Source organism: Spermophilus citellus (genome assembly GCF_964194105.1).
Source record: "Spermophilus citellus genome assembly, chromosome: 4".
Taxonomy (NCBI): Eukaryota; Metazoa; Chordata; class Mammalia; order Rodentia; family Sciuridae; genus Spermophilus; species Spermophilus citellus.
In genome coordinates this window covers 38474150-38491476 of record NC_138185.1, presented here as the reverse complement: position 1 = coordinate 38491476, position 17327 = coordinate 38474150, and the positions used below count along the sequence as shown (strand labels likewise).

The following is a 17327-nucleotide window of genomic DNA, read 5'->3' as shown; positions in this document are numbered from 1 at the left end:
CAAACTTTCAGGCAGGAGAAACAAAGAAGCTGCAATTTCCTTGCCTTAGTCCTTGGCCCGTGATGAAGTAGAGAGCTCGATGTAGTGATTGGAGCCAGACCTACCCTTGGCCATGGGCACTACAGCCGACCCAAACCTAATTAAGAAAGATCCTGAATAAACTTGGGTGAGAGCCAAAATCACTAGTCCCTTCAATCAATATTTTTGATATAAAAATTAACATCTGGCCTGAATAAAAGGGAGCACTGTTTCATGCTGCACCAAAAATCCTCTCTTGTTTCTGTTCTTACTTTCTGTTGTTGGAGATTTTATTGATCTGTTTCTGTGATAAGTTCTTAGCAGTTGACTTGCAAATGTCAGATTTCAGTCTCTCCTTTGGATCAAGGGATGCAGTGAGAATTAGAATAACAAGTTCTAACTTAAACCCAAACTGGCATAGGTGTCAGCCTTTTCCAAACATGTAAATTGATTTGACTTGTTCTCTCATTCTTGATTGAATAAGAGATTAAGGGGATTAATGTAACTCCTGCTAATATATAAAGTTTAGCTGAGTAACCTTTTAAGAAAGTTGATTTGATAAAGAAGAGGACAAGCATTCCAAGAAAGAACCATGTACCATCAGTCGTGGAGTCCTCTTTAGCTCTGCTAATCCACTTGCAAATTGAATCCTGTTGCCATTCATGAAATCTATTACAAATCTCTACAAGAGTACCCGGAAGATGGCTTATGTTGAAGTTCTTTACTACAGTGTTTGGCATGTGGTAAGTTTCTGAAGATGATTGCATGGTTGTCTTTCAAGATGTCATACACCTACTTTAGAAATAATTCCTAGTTTTGATCCAGGGAATTCATATGCAGGCTATATATGAGACAGAAAGCAAAGGTTAACTTTTGATTCATTTTGATTCCTTTGCTATTCTGAAGAGCTATATTTCAATGAGGTTGAGAATGGGGGAATAAATTAAGATATTCCCTACCTTTTAGAGAATCTCAGTGAAATATTTACTCATGAAGCAAGATGATTTCTGGGGTTCTTTTTAAAGTAATCTGATGGGAAGGGAGTAAAGTGGGAGAAAGGATAGAGTAACAGCCTGACCATGAATTGATCATGTTTGAAGCTTGGTCATAGGTGTTACCATAAATGATAACAGCTGGATCTTTAGCTGAATAGAATTTTCTGACCCAAATTCATGCATGCCCTACACGTCCAGTCACTGGTTGATGGTAAGAGGACACAAAGGCCTGATTTTCTTTCCCTATATTTGTGATAACTCTAGAGGACTATCTCAGTTGCACAGTTTCCCGTGGAATTGACTGAGGCCTTTGTCATGATTACATCACAGTTCGAATTCCCCCTCTTTCTAATCTTGTTCCCTTACTGTGTCCTAGGTATTGTGCCATTGTATATGATCTCAGTGGCATGCTGGCAAATGCCTAACAGCCATCTCTCCAGATCCTTGATTCATACCATTTTCCAGTTTCTATGGTGTAAATACACCCACTGTGGCTAATTTTGTGCTCTCAATGCAATGCCACTGAACGAGGAGTTGGAAAGAGATGTGCTCAGTTGGTTCTCATGAGTGTGTAAGCCTGCCCCTATCAGCCCTACCAGTTTTCCCCAGAGAAATTCCTAAATGCAGATCTCCACCTCAGTCTTTTTATTTTTAGGGTAACCTAAACTAAATCAATAGCAACAAAATCATTGATTATTTTTTTTATACTATAAATTTGGTGATTTGTTTATTCAAGAAACTAATATTTCACAGACAGAATGAAGTAAAATTGGTCACTTCAAATGTTTCAGTGAAACACATCACACACACCCATACACACACACACACACACACACACACACACACACCGGCCATGTACTGTACATCATAACACTAATATCCCACAATAAATGCTTAGAAAAATTTAAGATATGATCTCCTTTTAATTTCCTAAAGACTACACAGCTGGGTAGGCTCTGAGAGAACAAACTTCAAAAATGTCCTTCTTACAGTTTTGAGACCAGGAAAAAGTGCAAAGCATTCACCACATGATGTTCTCATTGCCATTATTACAATTGTTATTACTGCTGTAAATCAAAGTTTATATTTAACAGAGTTCAGGTTTCATCATCAGAACTTAAGCTTTTAAATCAGAGTAATCCATTTACGTATTTGCTATCTTTGAAGAAAAATACAGAGGCATACTGCATGTTTGAGAAACTGTTAAGAATTTCACCCTGCTGAGGAGCTATTGTTGGAATAAATAAATAATCAGGTTGAGTTTTTTTTTAAGATAGGAAGAAAAAATAGGAAAAAAGAAGATATCACATTCAAGGAAACAAGGTGATGAAAAGAGAAAAAAAATCTTGTAAATATTGATGCAAAAGAAAACTGGAGAAGGAATTTGGTCCCAAAGCGTGGCATATTATTTTTCATGATTGGGTTCATTTTTGTAAAAAGAAAAGTAACTTAGAGAATGGGAAGAAAATGTTCCATTGAGGAGAAAAGGGTGGCCATAGAATAAATTCACTTTTGTATAAGCATCTTTAAATATCAACAGAAAATCAGAATGAAGTTCCAGTTATGTTATTAGAGCCAACTGGTCTACCAAAACCTCCAATAATGGTTCCTAATTCTGGCATGTTTTAGAATCACCTGAGAAGGCTTATTAAAATGTAGATTCCTGGGCACCACAGCGATTTGATTCCATGGAGGTCTGGTGTGGGGCCCAGGGATCTGTATATTAACAAGCCTCCTAGTAAATTCTGAAACCTTCGGTCTCTGTCAAATCAAAACATGCTAAAAGGTTCTATGGCCAAATATCCACAATGCCGTCATTCCAAGTTAATATTATCAGTGAGTCTATGCCATTTCCTTATTGTGCAAAGGTGTCCTTATTAAATATGAGTCTGAAACCTTTGGCTTCTTCTTCTCTGAAGGTTATCTTCTAGAACAACATTTTCCATCCCTCTATCATCCAATCAGATTCTCTTCTTTATACCTTTTTGCTCATTTCTTCTGCAAAGGAAAGACACATTTGTGTATGTGTGTGTGTGCATTCAAATATGGGTGTTGGGGATGCAAAACATTATAAATCTGTTAGAAAATTCTTTCTCCTAATGGACCCAAACTCTGATGCAGTTATCAAGGCTCAATAATCCTTACTGAATTGAAATCATGGTCTTATTAACCTATCAGTAGAGGACTCAGCTCATGAAAATAAAAAATTTCTCATTATTCATAATCACCCTCTCAATCAACCTTTTCCTCTTACATTGCTAGCTCTCTGAGTCAGGGTCTCTTCTGGTGTACTGTAGAAGCATTCCACTTGGGTTAGAGTTGTTATTGTAAGTGTATATTCAGCACAGGCTCTCTGATAGAAATAGGTAATTTCTCTTATATATGGGAATGTATTAAATTGTCCAGGACTCTTGGATCTTAATGAAAAGGAACTATTCTCCCTGCCCCACATTCCAGGTGAGTAGTGAATTAGACTCAGGTTCTTCCATGAAAGTTCTAAGGGTAGATATTTCTGCTGACAAAGACACCTGTTCATCTAGGGGCTTAAAACTCAAAGGTTAGGTGTGAAGGCATATGTGAAGATCCCAGACAGATATAGAAAAAAGGGGTATGTTTATTGCTTTGTTATATCTTAGGGAAAGCCTAGATGTCTGACTGCTCTCCTCACCTCTTGTGTCCTTTATAGAACTTCAGAATTGTCAGACATTCTGGACAATTCACTAGGAACAATGTCATTCAAATGCATATTTTAAAAAGGCCTACATGTCTTTTTTCTTTGCACATTTATATGACATATGCTTTCACTGCACAAATAATGCTGCACCAGTTCATTAAGAGGGTTGGAATTCGTTATCAAAACCAATCCTTGGATGAAGCAACTGAATTTTCAGAACTTCTTTTTTTTTTCCATCGATAACATTAACCATTCATGAGGAACTTCCTCACCATGATTCACTTTTAAACTGATGAACCCACTGGGGGTTATAATTCATAAAAAGCTTTCCATGCCGATCACCTTTTTCCTTGAACGAGCTTTGAGCATCGGGGCGTATTTCTCCACCAAAACTGGTGCTGCGGGTTGAGTTTCTATCTCAGCGCACAGCTTGAAAGCTTGGGCCCATCTGTGTCACACAAAGCCAGACCTCTCTTGAAGTGATTTGTTTACAGTGTCATTTGATGGAGTGGAATGTTCTGTAACTCATTCGAACTGTTACAGAAGCTTGGCTAAAAGGTCACCACTGCTTTTTAGAGTTTCCAAATCTGGGTACCATCTGGGAGCTTGTTAAAGATAAGGTTTTCCACTGGTTTTTTCCATACCAACTAGATCCAATTAGCAAAGGACTAATTTTTCAAAGAAGAATATGTTCATGTTGTATGTGTGTGTGTGTAAGAGAGAGGGTAGAGAGAGAGAACGAGAGAGTAAACAAATAAATTACAGTTAGTTGCTTGAACTTGTGCAGGCCCACCTTGCACCCCATCTGAGTATATGTGCCAAATTTACAGTATTATTTAATAGGCCTGAAGGGGTGTGGCAGTCTTGAAGGGGATGAGAGAATTCAATGTTAAATGTCCTTCTTGAATCAATACATTGTTCAAGTGTAGTCTTGGGAGTCAGTTCTAAAGGAGATTGAATCTTACCTTTTACTCAGAATCCAACAGGAAAATGACACGTTATTTCTTAAAGTAATAAAGGCTGTGCATGCTAAACATTCACTCTGTATGGCACAAGCAATATTGGAGTAGTTATAACTTTACAGTTCTAGTCTAGGCCTAAAGTTGGCTGTGCTTGCTTTCTGTGCCCTTCTTTATGATACAAGAGTCTTGAATTTTCCCAACCTCAAAAACTCAGCTGTAAAACCATAGAAGGGCAAGAGGAAAAGGAAAAGTTTCCTTTAAAGACGTCTCCAATTGCTGCAGGCCAATTCTGCTCTCTCCCTTAAAACGTTAACTGTGTCTTTTGACACTTGTCCTTGGAAAAAGTCCAAATGTGGCAAATGGTAGAAGCAACATTTCTTTACCCTCCTGCCTGGAGCTTCCCATGATGTGGATGAGTTGTAGCTAGAACTTTTATGGGTGGAATGAGGAAGTCAGCTACTCCAGCTACTCTCCACAACCCTTACCATTGTCTGTAGATGAAATACGTAAACATACAGTGAGATTGTGGAATTCACCATCAAAATCCTCTCATTTGGTTGGAACTCCTGAAAGGTTCTGAACCAATCAGGCTGCACAGTAGCAGCTAAAGTAGACTCATTGCCATTAAAAATATTCTTAGAAATGTGCATGTGGGTATATGTGTATGTGTGTGTGTGTGTGTGTGTGTGTGTGTGTGTGTGTATGTGTGTGTGTTTCTAGCAGATACTTGGGAGAGGAGGAGAAACTTAAATCTGGAACCATATTTTCATTTCTGTAGTCACATGTTGAGACATTAAAAACACAATGATGTCTCCCTCAGTTCAATTAAGCTGGTCTGAAAAACAAAATTGTCCTTAGAAAGGGGGAGAAATCCATTTATATTCCTTCTGAGGCAAGGAGGGAGGTCTTTCTGGCAAAGTCTTTATGTTCCATCCAGGACCAGGAAACTTAATCGTCAAGTTCAAAGCTCATTTCGTCATTGAGTACAGGGCGTGCTGACTTCCTGTGCCGGGAATATTTCAGGTGCAGGAGATCACCCATTTCATCAAGGGCTTCCAAAACCTGCAATGAGATTGCCTTCTGTCAGTTATCTTTAAACCCCTAAGTGGCTCTGCTTGCAAAGCCCAGATTAACGACAAGCTTCACAAAGACTCAGTCTAATTTTGCCAGCTCCTTTGATTTTAAAGAAAAGGAGCAAGATCCATATCATCAGGTTGTGGTTTGTAAGTCCTAGAGGAATGTTAGATGCTAATTCATTTTATTTAATGGCCTAACTCCACATTATGAATGTTTATTTTATTTGAGGAATGTGAGGAGAGGAATAAAAACAGCTGACCCATCTAAAACCTTTAAGGATTTATTTAAAATTTAATGACTTACATATAACCTTGTGGAAGAAAAAGATAAGGTTGCAGAATCCATTTGAGGTTGTGTCTTCATGACACAATAAACTAATCTGGCCAAGAACAAAATGGAACATTGTGGGAGCTAATTAGCATCACCCTCAGTCCTCCCATGCTTTAACTCTCCCCCCAACCCCTGTTTTTAAAAACGCATCTCTTTCATTTCCACATTCCATGGAATAATGCAACTTAAACCCACAAGGATCCAACTCATTGGCTGGCTAGATATTTATAAATTTCTGTCTATCTATATTTATAATAATGGTATTGAGCACACCTTTCCAATCTTTCTGAATTATTTTATTTTATTTTTGGTGCTGGGGATCAAACCCAGGGCCTCAGGCATGCTAGGGAAGCCTTCTACCACTGAACCACATCCATAGCCCTAAGCCTGTATTTATTAACCTGCCAAATAAGGGGAAAAAAACAATATTAGGATCTACTCTATAAAAGTGAGAGTGCGAATTATTAACATTAAAGTGAATAATTAATGAGGCTTATGAACTTTCCTGTTTGAGAAGTCTTTCAAACTAATAGCAGCTAAAGTATTCACTAACATGTTAAGAGAAATTTATTTCTTGTTGATAAGGTTATGTGGTTTAAAATGTTCTTTCCTATTTCTTCTAAATGTCTTACATCAAATATATATACTAAGAAAAAGCAGCAAAAGTTGTCTTTTAAATGACTTTTATTTAGGGTAGTTTCTATTGATCTTTGCAGATGGGCATGGGATAGTTCAGAGATTTGTATAGAGGAGTACCTGTGCCCTTGTGGGATATATGTGACAATTATGGAGAACATGGGACGAAAATATTAGGCATTTCATTCATTTTTATCTTAATATTTTTAACTTCTATTTTTATATCTGTTAAATAATGTACATAATATATTGGGAATGCATACATAAACTATTTAAATAGCTTATGTTAAAGTTCTCTGATCCAAGACTATCTAAAATGCACCCTACTCAAAGACAGGTTTCTTCAGCTTGCTGCAGCATGGGAAAGCAAAGCTCCAGAGCCAAGGACAACTTAATGACCTGAAGTTTGGACGGGCTTCTTATTACATTTGGTTTTGTGCTTGAGAAGATTTTAAAGCAGCAGAGACCAACCCAGTTCTGGGTTAGATGCTGTGAAGTTGCAGGAGGAGTTCACCAGCTAGTTATTAATTTATAACCTTTATCAGGAAGGTGGAAGGATTAGGTGAAGCTAGAGCTGTCATCGGTAAAGGAGCAGCTTTCAGTCAGAAAGGGAGAGCGAAATCATTTTGTGTTTTGTCCTAAACATGGTCTCTGGCCTCACTTGGTTTCATATTTTCGATATTCTGTGATGTTTCAGTTGCTGCGTTAAATGCCCTGGCTGTTCAACAGGTCAAATTTCACTTTTTTCTTAAACTTATATTAAAGAACTGCTCAAAATTTTTATGAGATGGATGCATGATCTCAGAAGTTTAGAGCAGTCTGAATAGATGCTGGCTCATTGCTTCTTTCACACCACATATTCCACAGCAATGAAGAACTTTTGAAGAAAATCACAAGGGTATACTTGAATACTTCAATGCCGTTTGGTCTGCAAGAAACACAAATTAATCTCCTGTTGTCCAATCCTTCCTGTCACTTCTGGGAGCTTGCTTCCTGGCCATGTCCTCTTGTCTTCTGAACCTGTAGGATTCCCTCTTCACTCTCTTCATCCTTCTATGTGTAAACATGTACATGTCTTCCCCCATCTTCAAAGGCTTTTCTTAGTTCTAATTTCCTCTATACCTCTCTCCCTCCCCCCCCCTTTCTCTTTCCCTCCCTCCCTCCCTCCCTCCCTCCCTCCCTTCCTTCCTTCCTTCCTTCCTTCCTTCCTTCCTTCCTTCCTTCCTTCCCTCTTTCTCTCTCTCTTCTCTTGGGATTGAACCCAGGAGTGCTTTATGCTAAGCCACATCTCTAGTCCTCTTTATTTATTTATTTTTGTATTGAGGCAAGGCCTTGCTAAGTTGCTGAGCTCTCACTAAGTTGTTGGGCTGACCTCCAATTTGCCAATCTTCTGCCTCAACCTCCCAAGTTGCCTTAATTTTCTTGAATTTACAACCAAACTTTTTTTGGAAATACTTGCCTGCTCCTTCTTATCACTGTCTCACTCCATTTAAAAGAAGCAATATATTAAAATTAAATTACTGGAAATATAGACTCGTTTGAGAGAACCTGGAAAATATAGAAGGATATAAAGACAAACAACAGAGTTTACCTATCACCTCAAAACCTGGAGTTAGTTTGGTTATTAATGTGTCACTTAATCTGTTTTTATTGTGTATCTATTATGTACTGTACACTGATTTAGGTCCTGAGGGGATAAATGATAAAGAAGAAGAAGATGGTCACTGGTGTGTGTGTGTGTGTGTGTGTGTGTGTGTGTGTGTGTGAGAGAGAGAGAGAGAGAGAGAGAGAGAGAGAGAGAGAGAGAGAGAGAAAGCTCAAGCTATCTCCTTCATCCTGTTATTCTTTGTACTATTTCTGTTCTTTACATTCCCCTAGAACTGTCCACTATAAGAAACACTGAGTTGCTATGAATTATTAACTCAAGATGTTCTTCTCATCCCTCACCCCACTTGAAGTTTCTTAGGTTTTGGGAGAATATTTTAATTCTCCTCTTCCTCCTCAAAACTCTTTCCTCTTACTGTGTTCAACACTATGCTAGCCCGTGTCTCTCCTGACTGCTCTAGCAGTGATCCTCGTGTCCTGGGATCATGTACTTCACAAGAATTTGCTTTTTGCCTGTTTACCCTTGTTTTTCCCTGGACAATTATATCTTCTACTTTGTAGAAGAAAAAGAATCCCCAATTCCTGAAACTACAACAGTTTCAGCTTTGCACACTCCTTTAAGTTCTAGAATTGATTTTCTCTTCCACAGACGGCCCATGGACACGTAATCTCAACAAGCGGATATTTGTTCACCAGGGTTAGAGACCTTGAATTACCTTTGCTCTTGTTTCTTCCCATACATGTTCTGCTCCAGTCATTTGACAGATATTGGCAATTCCTGCTTTTGTAATGTCAGTTCATAGATCCATTGTCTTCCTGCTGTCACAGTCATTGTCATTTCTTGTTTTGTTCTAACACCTCCATTTTAGATCCCTTTCTCTCGCCTCTTTCTTCTTCAACCCCTTTGTCACTTTTCTTTCATAGTGACATGATAATGCTGTACTATTGGTCAGAAACCTTGAATCATGCCCCATAATCTTTATTAAAAAGACTCAGCTGAAAAGTCACTTTACCTGTAAATCTTCCCCCATTATTATAATTAATCCCCACCTTCAAGCTCCCACAGTGTTATTTACATATCTCGTCTTTACAATTTATTCTGTTTGATGTTATCATTAGTTGTTTATTTGTATCTACTCCTAGACTTTTATTTTTGCTCCAGGGTTTGTTCATTCCACTAACCCAAACTGATTGAGATGGCTTAGTTCTCTGATATTACTCATTAATATAAAAACTGAAATCAAAGGACAAAAAAATGCAGTTTTGAAATTATTTCCACCTGACTTTTATCTGGCTGATGTCATATACGTCTGTCCTTGTTTGTTTTCCAATGTATTGCTTAACTGGGTCGTGTTTTATGATGGAAAATTTAGTGGCTATGAAAATATCAGGATACAGGTAGTTAATGTTAAAACAGCATGGAAGGGGGCTGGGGTTGTGGCTCAGTGGTAGAGAGCTCACCTAGCATGGGCGAGGCCCTGGGTTCGATCCTCAAACCACATAAAAATAAACAAATGAAATAAAAGTATTGTGTCTAACTATACCTAAAAAATAAACATTAAAAAATAGCATGGAAGGTCAGCTTTCACATTGCAGAACAAGTCTATAGCACATTTGCCTATTTACTTGTCTGTTCTATGAAACCACAATACTGACTTGACTCACCTTTACTAAACTGATTTTTTTTCCTTCAATTGAGTTGATCACTTTGTTGGGTATTGTTGCCATACCCTAGGTTTTTAGCAGTGAGTTTCATCTGTCACTACCCAAGAAAAATTCAGAGAATCCCAATCTGGCTCAAGAAAACTACATGTTCAGAATCCAAGGTGCCACAAGTAGACTTCCCATTGGCCTGTGGGGTACTTACTGTGTCCAACATCTCCTGAGTATGTGCTGCCGAAATGCAGAATCTAGCCCGAGCTTCTGCGAGTGGAGTAGCTGGAAATCCAACGACGACCACCCCGATTTTTTTTTCTAACATATGCCTTGCAAAAGCCCTTAGGAAAAGGGAGAACAGTTAACATAAAGGAGACAGAATTATCCTGATCCCCACTGCCCAAAAGGAACATGGAAAATTGATTTTTCTTTTTTTATAATAACAAGTAGATTTAAAGTTATTAAACTCTGTTAGATGCAACTGAAAAGAGGCGGGTGGTCATTTGATATCTCCCATAACTAAGTGTGTAGTATTATGGGGTTGTTATGGGGTCTGACAAACACATTTGATAATTGTGAGCACTGAGTCTGTTGTGAGATTGAGCATAAAATGTTGATGTATATGACTCTGGTTTAACAAGACTGAATTGATATAAAACCTTTAATCTGCTGGGTTCCTTGTATTAAAAACACCTAATACATTACAATTACATTAGAAAGAATATATATTAAAGGCAAATCTATATGTTTTAAAACACTTAATACCAGTAAGTTATATTTGTTTTTTATCATTTGAAGATCAGGATCTCAGGGTTTGTAGAATCCAATCTCTAACCCAACATTCCCATTCCAGAGCCAAAGATCATATTTTACATAAAATCAGAAATAAGAAATAGCAAGGGTCTCATTTTTTTTAAGTGCATGAATGAACATATGCAGGTATGCTCTGGGATAATAAACCCATTGACTGGGATCAAGGAGAATCAGGCAGGAGGGATGCAGGGTAAGAAGTGAGCACACAGAGAAATTCATGGGCAGATAAAGCTCTTTGATGCAGGGTAAACCTTTATAAGCTCTGATTCCTTCCCTTCATCCTTCTAGCCTTCTTTTTTCCTAAAGCTAATCTCAGTAACAATTCTAGAATATTAAACTCAAAGTCTGTAAATTGCTTGTGCTGAGAGCCAAGGTCAGATAAAAAGGCACATACCCCCAAGTGAGTCTTTCCCTGCTTTGGGCTCTGTTGCTCTCTGCAGGAAACCTTAATTACTGAGTGGCTCTACCCATAAGTAAAGTAAAAGCCTCAGATCTGTTCTGAGCATTAAGAGTTTGCTGGTATATTATTTTAGGCTGGATACTGACAGAGCCACAAAAACCTACAGTCATAACTCAGGAAGAATTTAGAACCAGACATGGAGAGTAAGGCTGCTTGCCCATTCATCTGTCCTGCTGTTTAGAAGTCTGCCTTTTGGTTGCCTCATGCAGAAAGCAGGTTATCAAATGAAGCAGTGGAGATTGTGAGACCTACAGGACACACGGCCTCTCTGGCCCCCTGGCTTGGGCAAGGCAAGATTAGCCCTTTGATTTCTACTGTTCTGTCTCCTTCTTGATCACCCTATGGAAGGCTGCCCACGGAACTGCACAGGATGAGAGCTCATAATTGTCTGAGAAACAAGTCAAGTGCTTTTATTGCTAGAGTACAAACCACCTGACCCATGATCTCAGGCCAATTTTCGGGCCCCAGAAGACCATTTTCACTGTCTGCATGTTTCCCTTTGTACCGAAGGAAGCAAGTTTTGCCAAAAATGTAGAGCAAAATATATGACTCTATTGATTCATTAGGCTAATTCAGGGTCTCCCTGGAGCACTTTTGACTTGAAAACTTATACTACCACAGCTAATACCCTTATATTAATATATATGATTGCACTGAACATTTTATATAATGAGCTTCTGGGTTTTATTCCCCAAAGCAAATTAGAACTGGCATCTGCAGGAAAAAGCTAAACTGGGTGAAATAATAATGATGATGATGACGATATGATGAACATTAGCATCTTACTACATGCAGCATGACCACGTCTTGTGTACCACATCTTGTGTTCCAAGTTCAAGACAAGAATTGTGGAAGGAAAATACAAATCCTCCCTATACCACATACCAAATATGAACATTCTTGATTATTGAAGTGCTCATATCATGGGTGACATCACATTATTCTAGATGCCATAGATGATGCCAGTAGTAGAGTTGTAACAGCACTTTGTTCAAAAGGATAACTAGCTAGAGATTATCCTTTCATTTGACAGAAGTGGTAATATGGAGAAACCACAATGTTTTAATAACATGGAAGGTTTTTAAATGTGTAAATGAAAAAAGTGTTTTCTACACTGTCTGATACAATTAACTCTCTGTTTCTCTGCATATAAACCTTCAATGGAAGAAGTATCATAGAAAGGAACAAAGACAGCCATTAAAATAAGCTCTTGCCAGCAACTCCTAGTTGCAATTATATTTTCTTTCTAACTTTTTCTCAGTTTCTGTAGGAAATCCAAACTGATATTTTTCTGTCACAGTGACTGATTTCTTTTGAATGACCGATGATGGCATTCAAGAGAGTTAAATTTATACTCTGTTTCTTTAATGAGATGTGCATTTTCTCTTATGGATTGAAGCTTGAATGGCTGTGTATTCAAAAGTGCTTAGGTTTAGGAGGCAAATTGAATTCTGAGCTTTGCTGCCTACAACCTGTGTGAGCCTTAGAAAGCGGTTTCTAAACAGTTTCAACTGACTGTTGTGTCAGTGTCCCACCCTCAGTGGTTAAACTCGTGGGTGATCACTGAGGTCAAATACCCTTGTTTGGCATATAATCAGAATTAAGCAATTTTAGCTTCTCCTGGAAAACAATCTTCAACTGGAATGAACACAACACTTCAACATATCATCCAGTGCCCAATATAGCATAATTGATGCAAGATCTTTACCTGCTAATTTTTCTGGGAGTTCCGTTTTTATTAATGTAACCAAAATTGCTGGAGAGTCATGTAACCACAATGACTCATCATTGTACTCAATTGAAACTAATAATCATCTTTATGATAAAAGAACAATAATCACAGCAGTAATGATGGGTATCATTGGCTAAATGCTTATAGTAAAACAAGAACTATGTTAAGTGCATCATATACATTATTGATATTATTAATAACAGCTAACACTGTTATGTAAGAGTCAACATGCCAAAACCTTGTTTAATCTTCATAATGATCTTAGGAAGCAGGTATTTTTATATCTCAATTTATACATAAGAAAACTAGGATTTCAGAAGGTTGGACTACTTTTCCAAGATTCCACAGATTCCTAAGAGGCAGTCAAAACTCTTTTTTTGATTCAAAACCACTCACTATGCCATACAGCATAAGTTTTACATGAGGCATATTGTATTAGTGACTACTTGAACTAGAATGCATTTGAAGAGCTAGCTGGCTATTGTGCAATAGGGTGATTATAGACAATTATGTACTCTATATCTCAAATAGCTAGAAGAAAGAATTTTGAATGTTTTCACCAGAAAGAAATGATATTTGAGGAGGTAGATTTGTTTTTGTTTTCTGTTTTTTTTTTTTTTTTTGTACTGGGTATTGAACTCAGGGGCACTCAACCACTGAGCCACATCCCCAGCCCTATTTTGTATTTTATTTAGAGACAGGGTCTCACTGAGTTGCTTAGCACCTCGCCATTGCTGAGGCTGGCTTTGAACTCACCATCTTCCTGACACAGCTTCCCTAGACACTGGGATTATAGGCATGTGCCACTGTGCCCGACTGAGATAGATATTTTTAGCCTGATTTAAACATTATATAATGTATATTCATATACTTAAACATCATGTGATACCCCATTAATATGTACATATGTACATTTTTAATATATATAACAGTTAAAATTATATTTTAATTAGTAGAAATGCTTTTCTTGCCACTTCCCCTTTTTTCCTATTCACAGACTCTTCTCTTTAGGTTGGTTCATTTGTCCAACATGTTGAGATCCTAATTCTGGCTTTCATGAAAGTGAGAACTACCTAGCACACTCCTTTATGCCGCCACTCCAATATTGTGCACTGTATCCCCAAGCAAGTTTATTTTGGGTGCCTTCTTTTGAGCTAAAGATCAAATATTAGTTACATAAGAGCTAAGTTTGGGATTTTCCTTCTAGAACATGCAATTCCCCAGCCACTTTGAGTGTTTTTGTGTGTGTGTGTGTGTGTGTGTGTGTGTGTGCGCCTTCCGAAACCATCTGCTACTGGGAATTACTGTTGTCATCCTCCACCCCACTGCCGTAGAATGCCTTGGTGTGTAACATTTCTATAGCACTCTGTCTCCTTGGATGCTCCATGCATTGTCTTCCTGAACCAGATTCATGAAGAGAAGGACCAACTAGTGGTTCTGGTGTGGCATGCTAAACAACTGATCTTTGTGTTTTAACTGTTATTTCGTCACGGTGAAATGACACCAGAGCATGCTTCAAAGAATCAGTATTTTGGGAACTTTGAACTCAACCCTGCTCTCCCTAGTTTTCAACACTGGTGCCCCACACCCTTTTTTCACTGGTACTTTTCTATTGCAAATGTCTGTCAGTCTGTCCAGACTGTTAGAGAGTCAAACAGAAATTTCCAGTAATGGCCTTATGTTGGAAGGGAATTTGGTCTCTTTAGAATCTAAGAAATATTATGTTGAATATTACTTTCTACCCTATGCTTGGTCAAAGACACCAATAAACATTTAGGAACATTTTAGGTTAACTTCTTTTTAACAGAGAGGTAATTAGTCTCACACAGGTTGAAGCATGGCTCCTGTATAAAATTGTCTAAGCCATAATGAGAAAAAGTAATTTTTTCCTCTATGTAGTTGCTGCCAATGCTCAATATTTGGGTTGAAAACAGCAGAAAACAACCCCAAATAGGCTTACAGCAGAGGCATTAAGATTTGATGTTAGGAGAATGAGCTTTGTTGTGAATCTAGGTTTTGGATTTTGCTCTTAGTTTTACTACCATTTGATTTATATGACCTTGGGCAAGTTGTTGAACTTCCCTCAGCCTCGGCTTTCTCACACCTGAATGAGGATGCCCACTTCTGAGAATGGTCATGAGAGTTCAATGGGACAAGGTCTGATTTGTTTTGATATTGATATTGAGAGAACTGGGCTTTGCAAGTTCTCCCCAAGAAAGACCATGGATTAGACGGAGGCTCAGGATCATTCTTAATTTATGGTGCAGGTAAGTGACTTCCCCAAATTTCTAGAGCTTGAAGATGGTAGCAGGTTGAGAGTTAGTTGGTCCTTAAGCATCTGACTCCTTTATTATAAGACATGTGGAAAAATCTCTGCTATGTCTGGCATGTGGGTTCTGAGAAGTTGTATAAGTGAGTTCTGAATTTAAGTACCTTTTTCAAATGCATAATCTAATAACTGCAGGAAAACTGTAGAGTGTCAATAGCACCATCTTAGGTCAGCTTGGGGTTCAGGTGTGACTCCAGGAGTCCTCAGATACTTACGCTACTTTACTAGGCATGTAAAGGAGCACAGGAACAACAGGAGACTTGTTATTGCCATAGATAATGAATCCCAGTTCCTTCAGCTTCTCTCGGAAGTATTTTGTGTTTTTTGCAAGTTGCTGTATTCTCTGCAATCCTAAAAGGAGACAGGTGTGAAATCCATCAACTTCCATTGAGAAGAGGGAAGCAAAGGTCAACTCAATTTGGCAAGCATTTCTAAGTCTTTCTGTAGGCATACATATTAGTTGGGAGAGAAGGGTGGGGAAATATCTCCTGGTGAGCCGGTGTGGACACTTTTGTGTGTCTGGAAGACAGGATGAAGAAGAGGTGCTGCTAGGTATTGTAAGCAAGTAACGCTAAACAACTCATCTTTGTGTTTTAACTGTTATTTTATCATGGTGAAATATGGTTGGTGCAAAGATTAAATAAGTTACTAAGGCTAGACTTCAGGGCCAGTGGGGAAGAGGGGGAATATTTATTTGGTGTGAACTCTGTGCTAAGTGCTTTGAACACATTAACTTAGGAGAATCAAATGTGATAAGAAGTACACACACACACACACACTCATTGTTGGTAAATACATTTTAGCCAAATTGAGCTGGCCTATTAAATTACCCCTCATGTAAGTCTCTAATCAAAGGTTGCCTCAACCTGGTTTTGAAGAAGTAGTGTATCCCTGGACAAAGATTACTCCAGCTGATATCATGGTTGTTTTATGAAGTACTTGGTGGCAGTAGGAAAAAACAAAAAGAAAAAAAGAAAAAAAAACCGTGGGGACCTCTCTTTTCCTCAGGCTGGGGGGGGGGCGGTGGGTAGCAGGGAAAGACAACAAGAAGAGTATGTTTCCTCCATCCCTCCATATCAAGGTCTTTCAAGCTTTAGTTCAAAAGCTTATTCTCTGTCCCAAGTATGTGTCCCAAATCAGGGGTCAAACATGTAAGACGATAAAGGGAATTAAAGAGTAGGAGAAGTTCTGAAAACAACTGCCTACTCCAGTCCTGCCTCCAAGTGGTAGGTGAATAAAGCAGAAAGAATTAGAGACTGTGTGCTCAATGAAAATGAAGAGGGTTAAACATTTGAGTCCCCTAGATTCAACCCAGTGTTTGCACTTGATGCAGTGTTGCTGGTCAGTGGGAATGTCCTTTTACAGTTGTGCTGGTTGCTGGTAGCTTTCCTCCATTCTGATTGTTCTGACGTTCATTCAGACTGAACCAGAGGTCACACTCTAGAAGTTTTCCAACAGTTTGAACATTCAGTCATGGATGTTTTGAACTCTTTCGATGTAAAAAGGCTAAAAGTGTCAATAAACATGTCAATGGGCGTCATCTAGTCCCTCCTTAGAAAAAGTGGTCCCAGATTGTGCTTTCACAAAGGGTTGAGCAGTGAGTATCTTCTGCTGAGCATCTTTCCTCCAGGGGATCGTGATATTTGTATAGAGTTAGCCCTACCTGTCCCTTTTGCTACAAAGGTAGCACGAGGTCCAGGATTGGTTGATTGAAATACTCCATCCCTCTGATTATGGGCTCAATGATGGAACAGAACCTGGGACTATTAGGCTCTCTCTCGGGATCCATTGAGGAAGAAGTGAAAGGACAGAGTAGTCCTCAAGCTACATCTTTGTTACCATGCAAAGGAAGCTTGCTTGAGAATAGTGTTGGCTTGGATGAAAGCCAAGGCACAAGGCAGAGTTCTTGGGTGGCATCATTTGAATACTTGGGTTCAGCCACGCTGAAGTTAGGCCATCATTTGGATTTCCTTGTTGTGTGAGCCAATAAATCTCCTTTCTGTTACCTTCAAGCAAATGTGTCCTAAGTGATACAGGTGG

At 38.5% G+C, this 17327-nt stretch overlaps 1 protein-coding gene across 1 annotated transcript in view; it reads right to left on the bottom strand.

Annotated features, from left to right (window-relative positions):
• Window positions 1-1775: 1775 nt before the first annotated feature.
• Window positions 1776-17327, bottom strand: part of SPTLC3 (serine palmitoyltransferase long chain base subunit 3) — a 146520-nt gene continuing 130968 nt past the window's right edge. The window contains exons 10-12 of the mRNA XM_081291357.1: window positions 15503-15638; window positions 10165-10294; window positions 1776-5711 (exon numbers count right to left, since the gene is read on the bottom strand). Of these exons, the coding sequence (XP_081147483.1) occupies window positions 5598-5711; window positions 10165-10294; window positions 15503-15638 (380 nt within the window). The 3' untranslated portion in view covers window positions 1776-5597. The remainder of the gene's footprint in view (window positions 5712-10164; window positions 10295-15502; window positions 15639-17327) is intronic.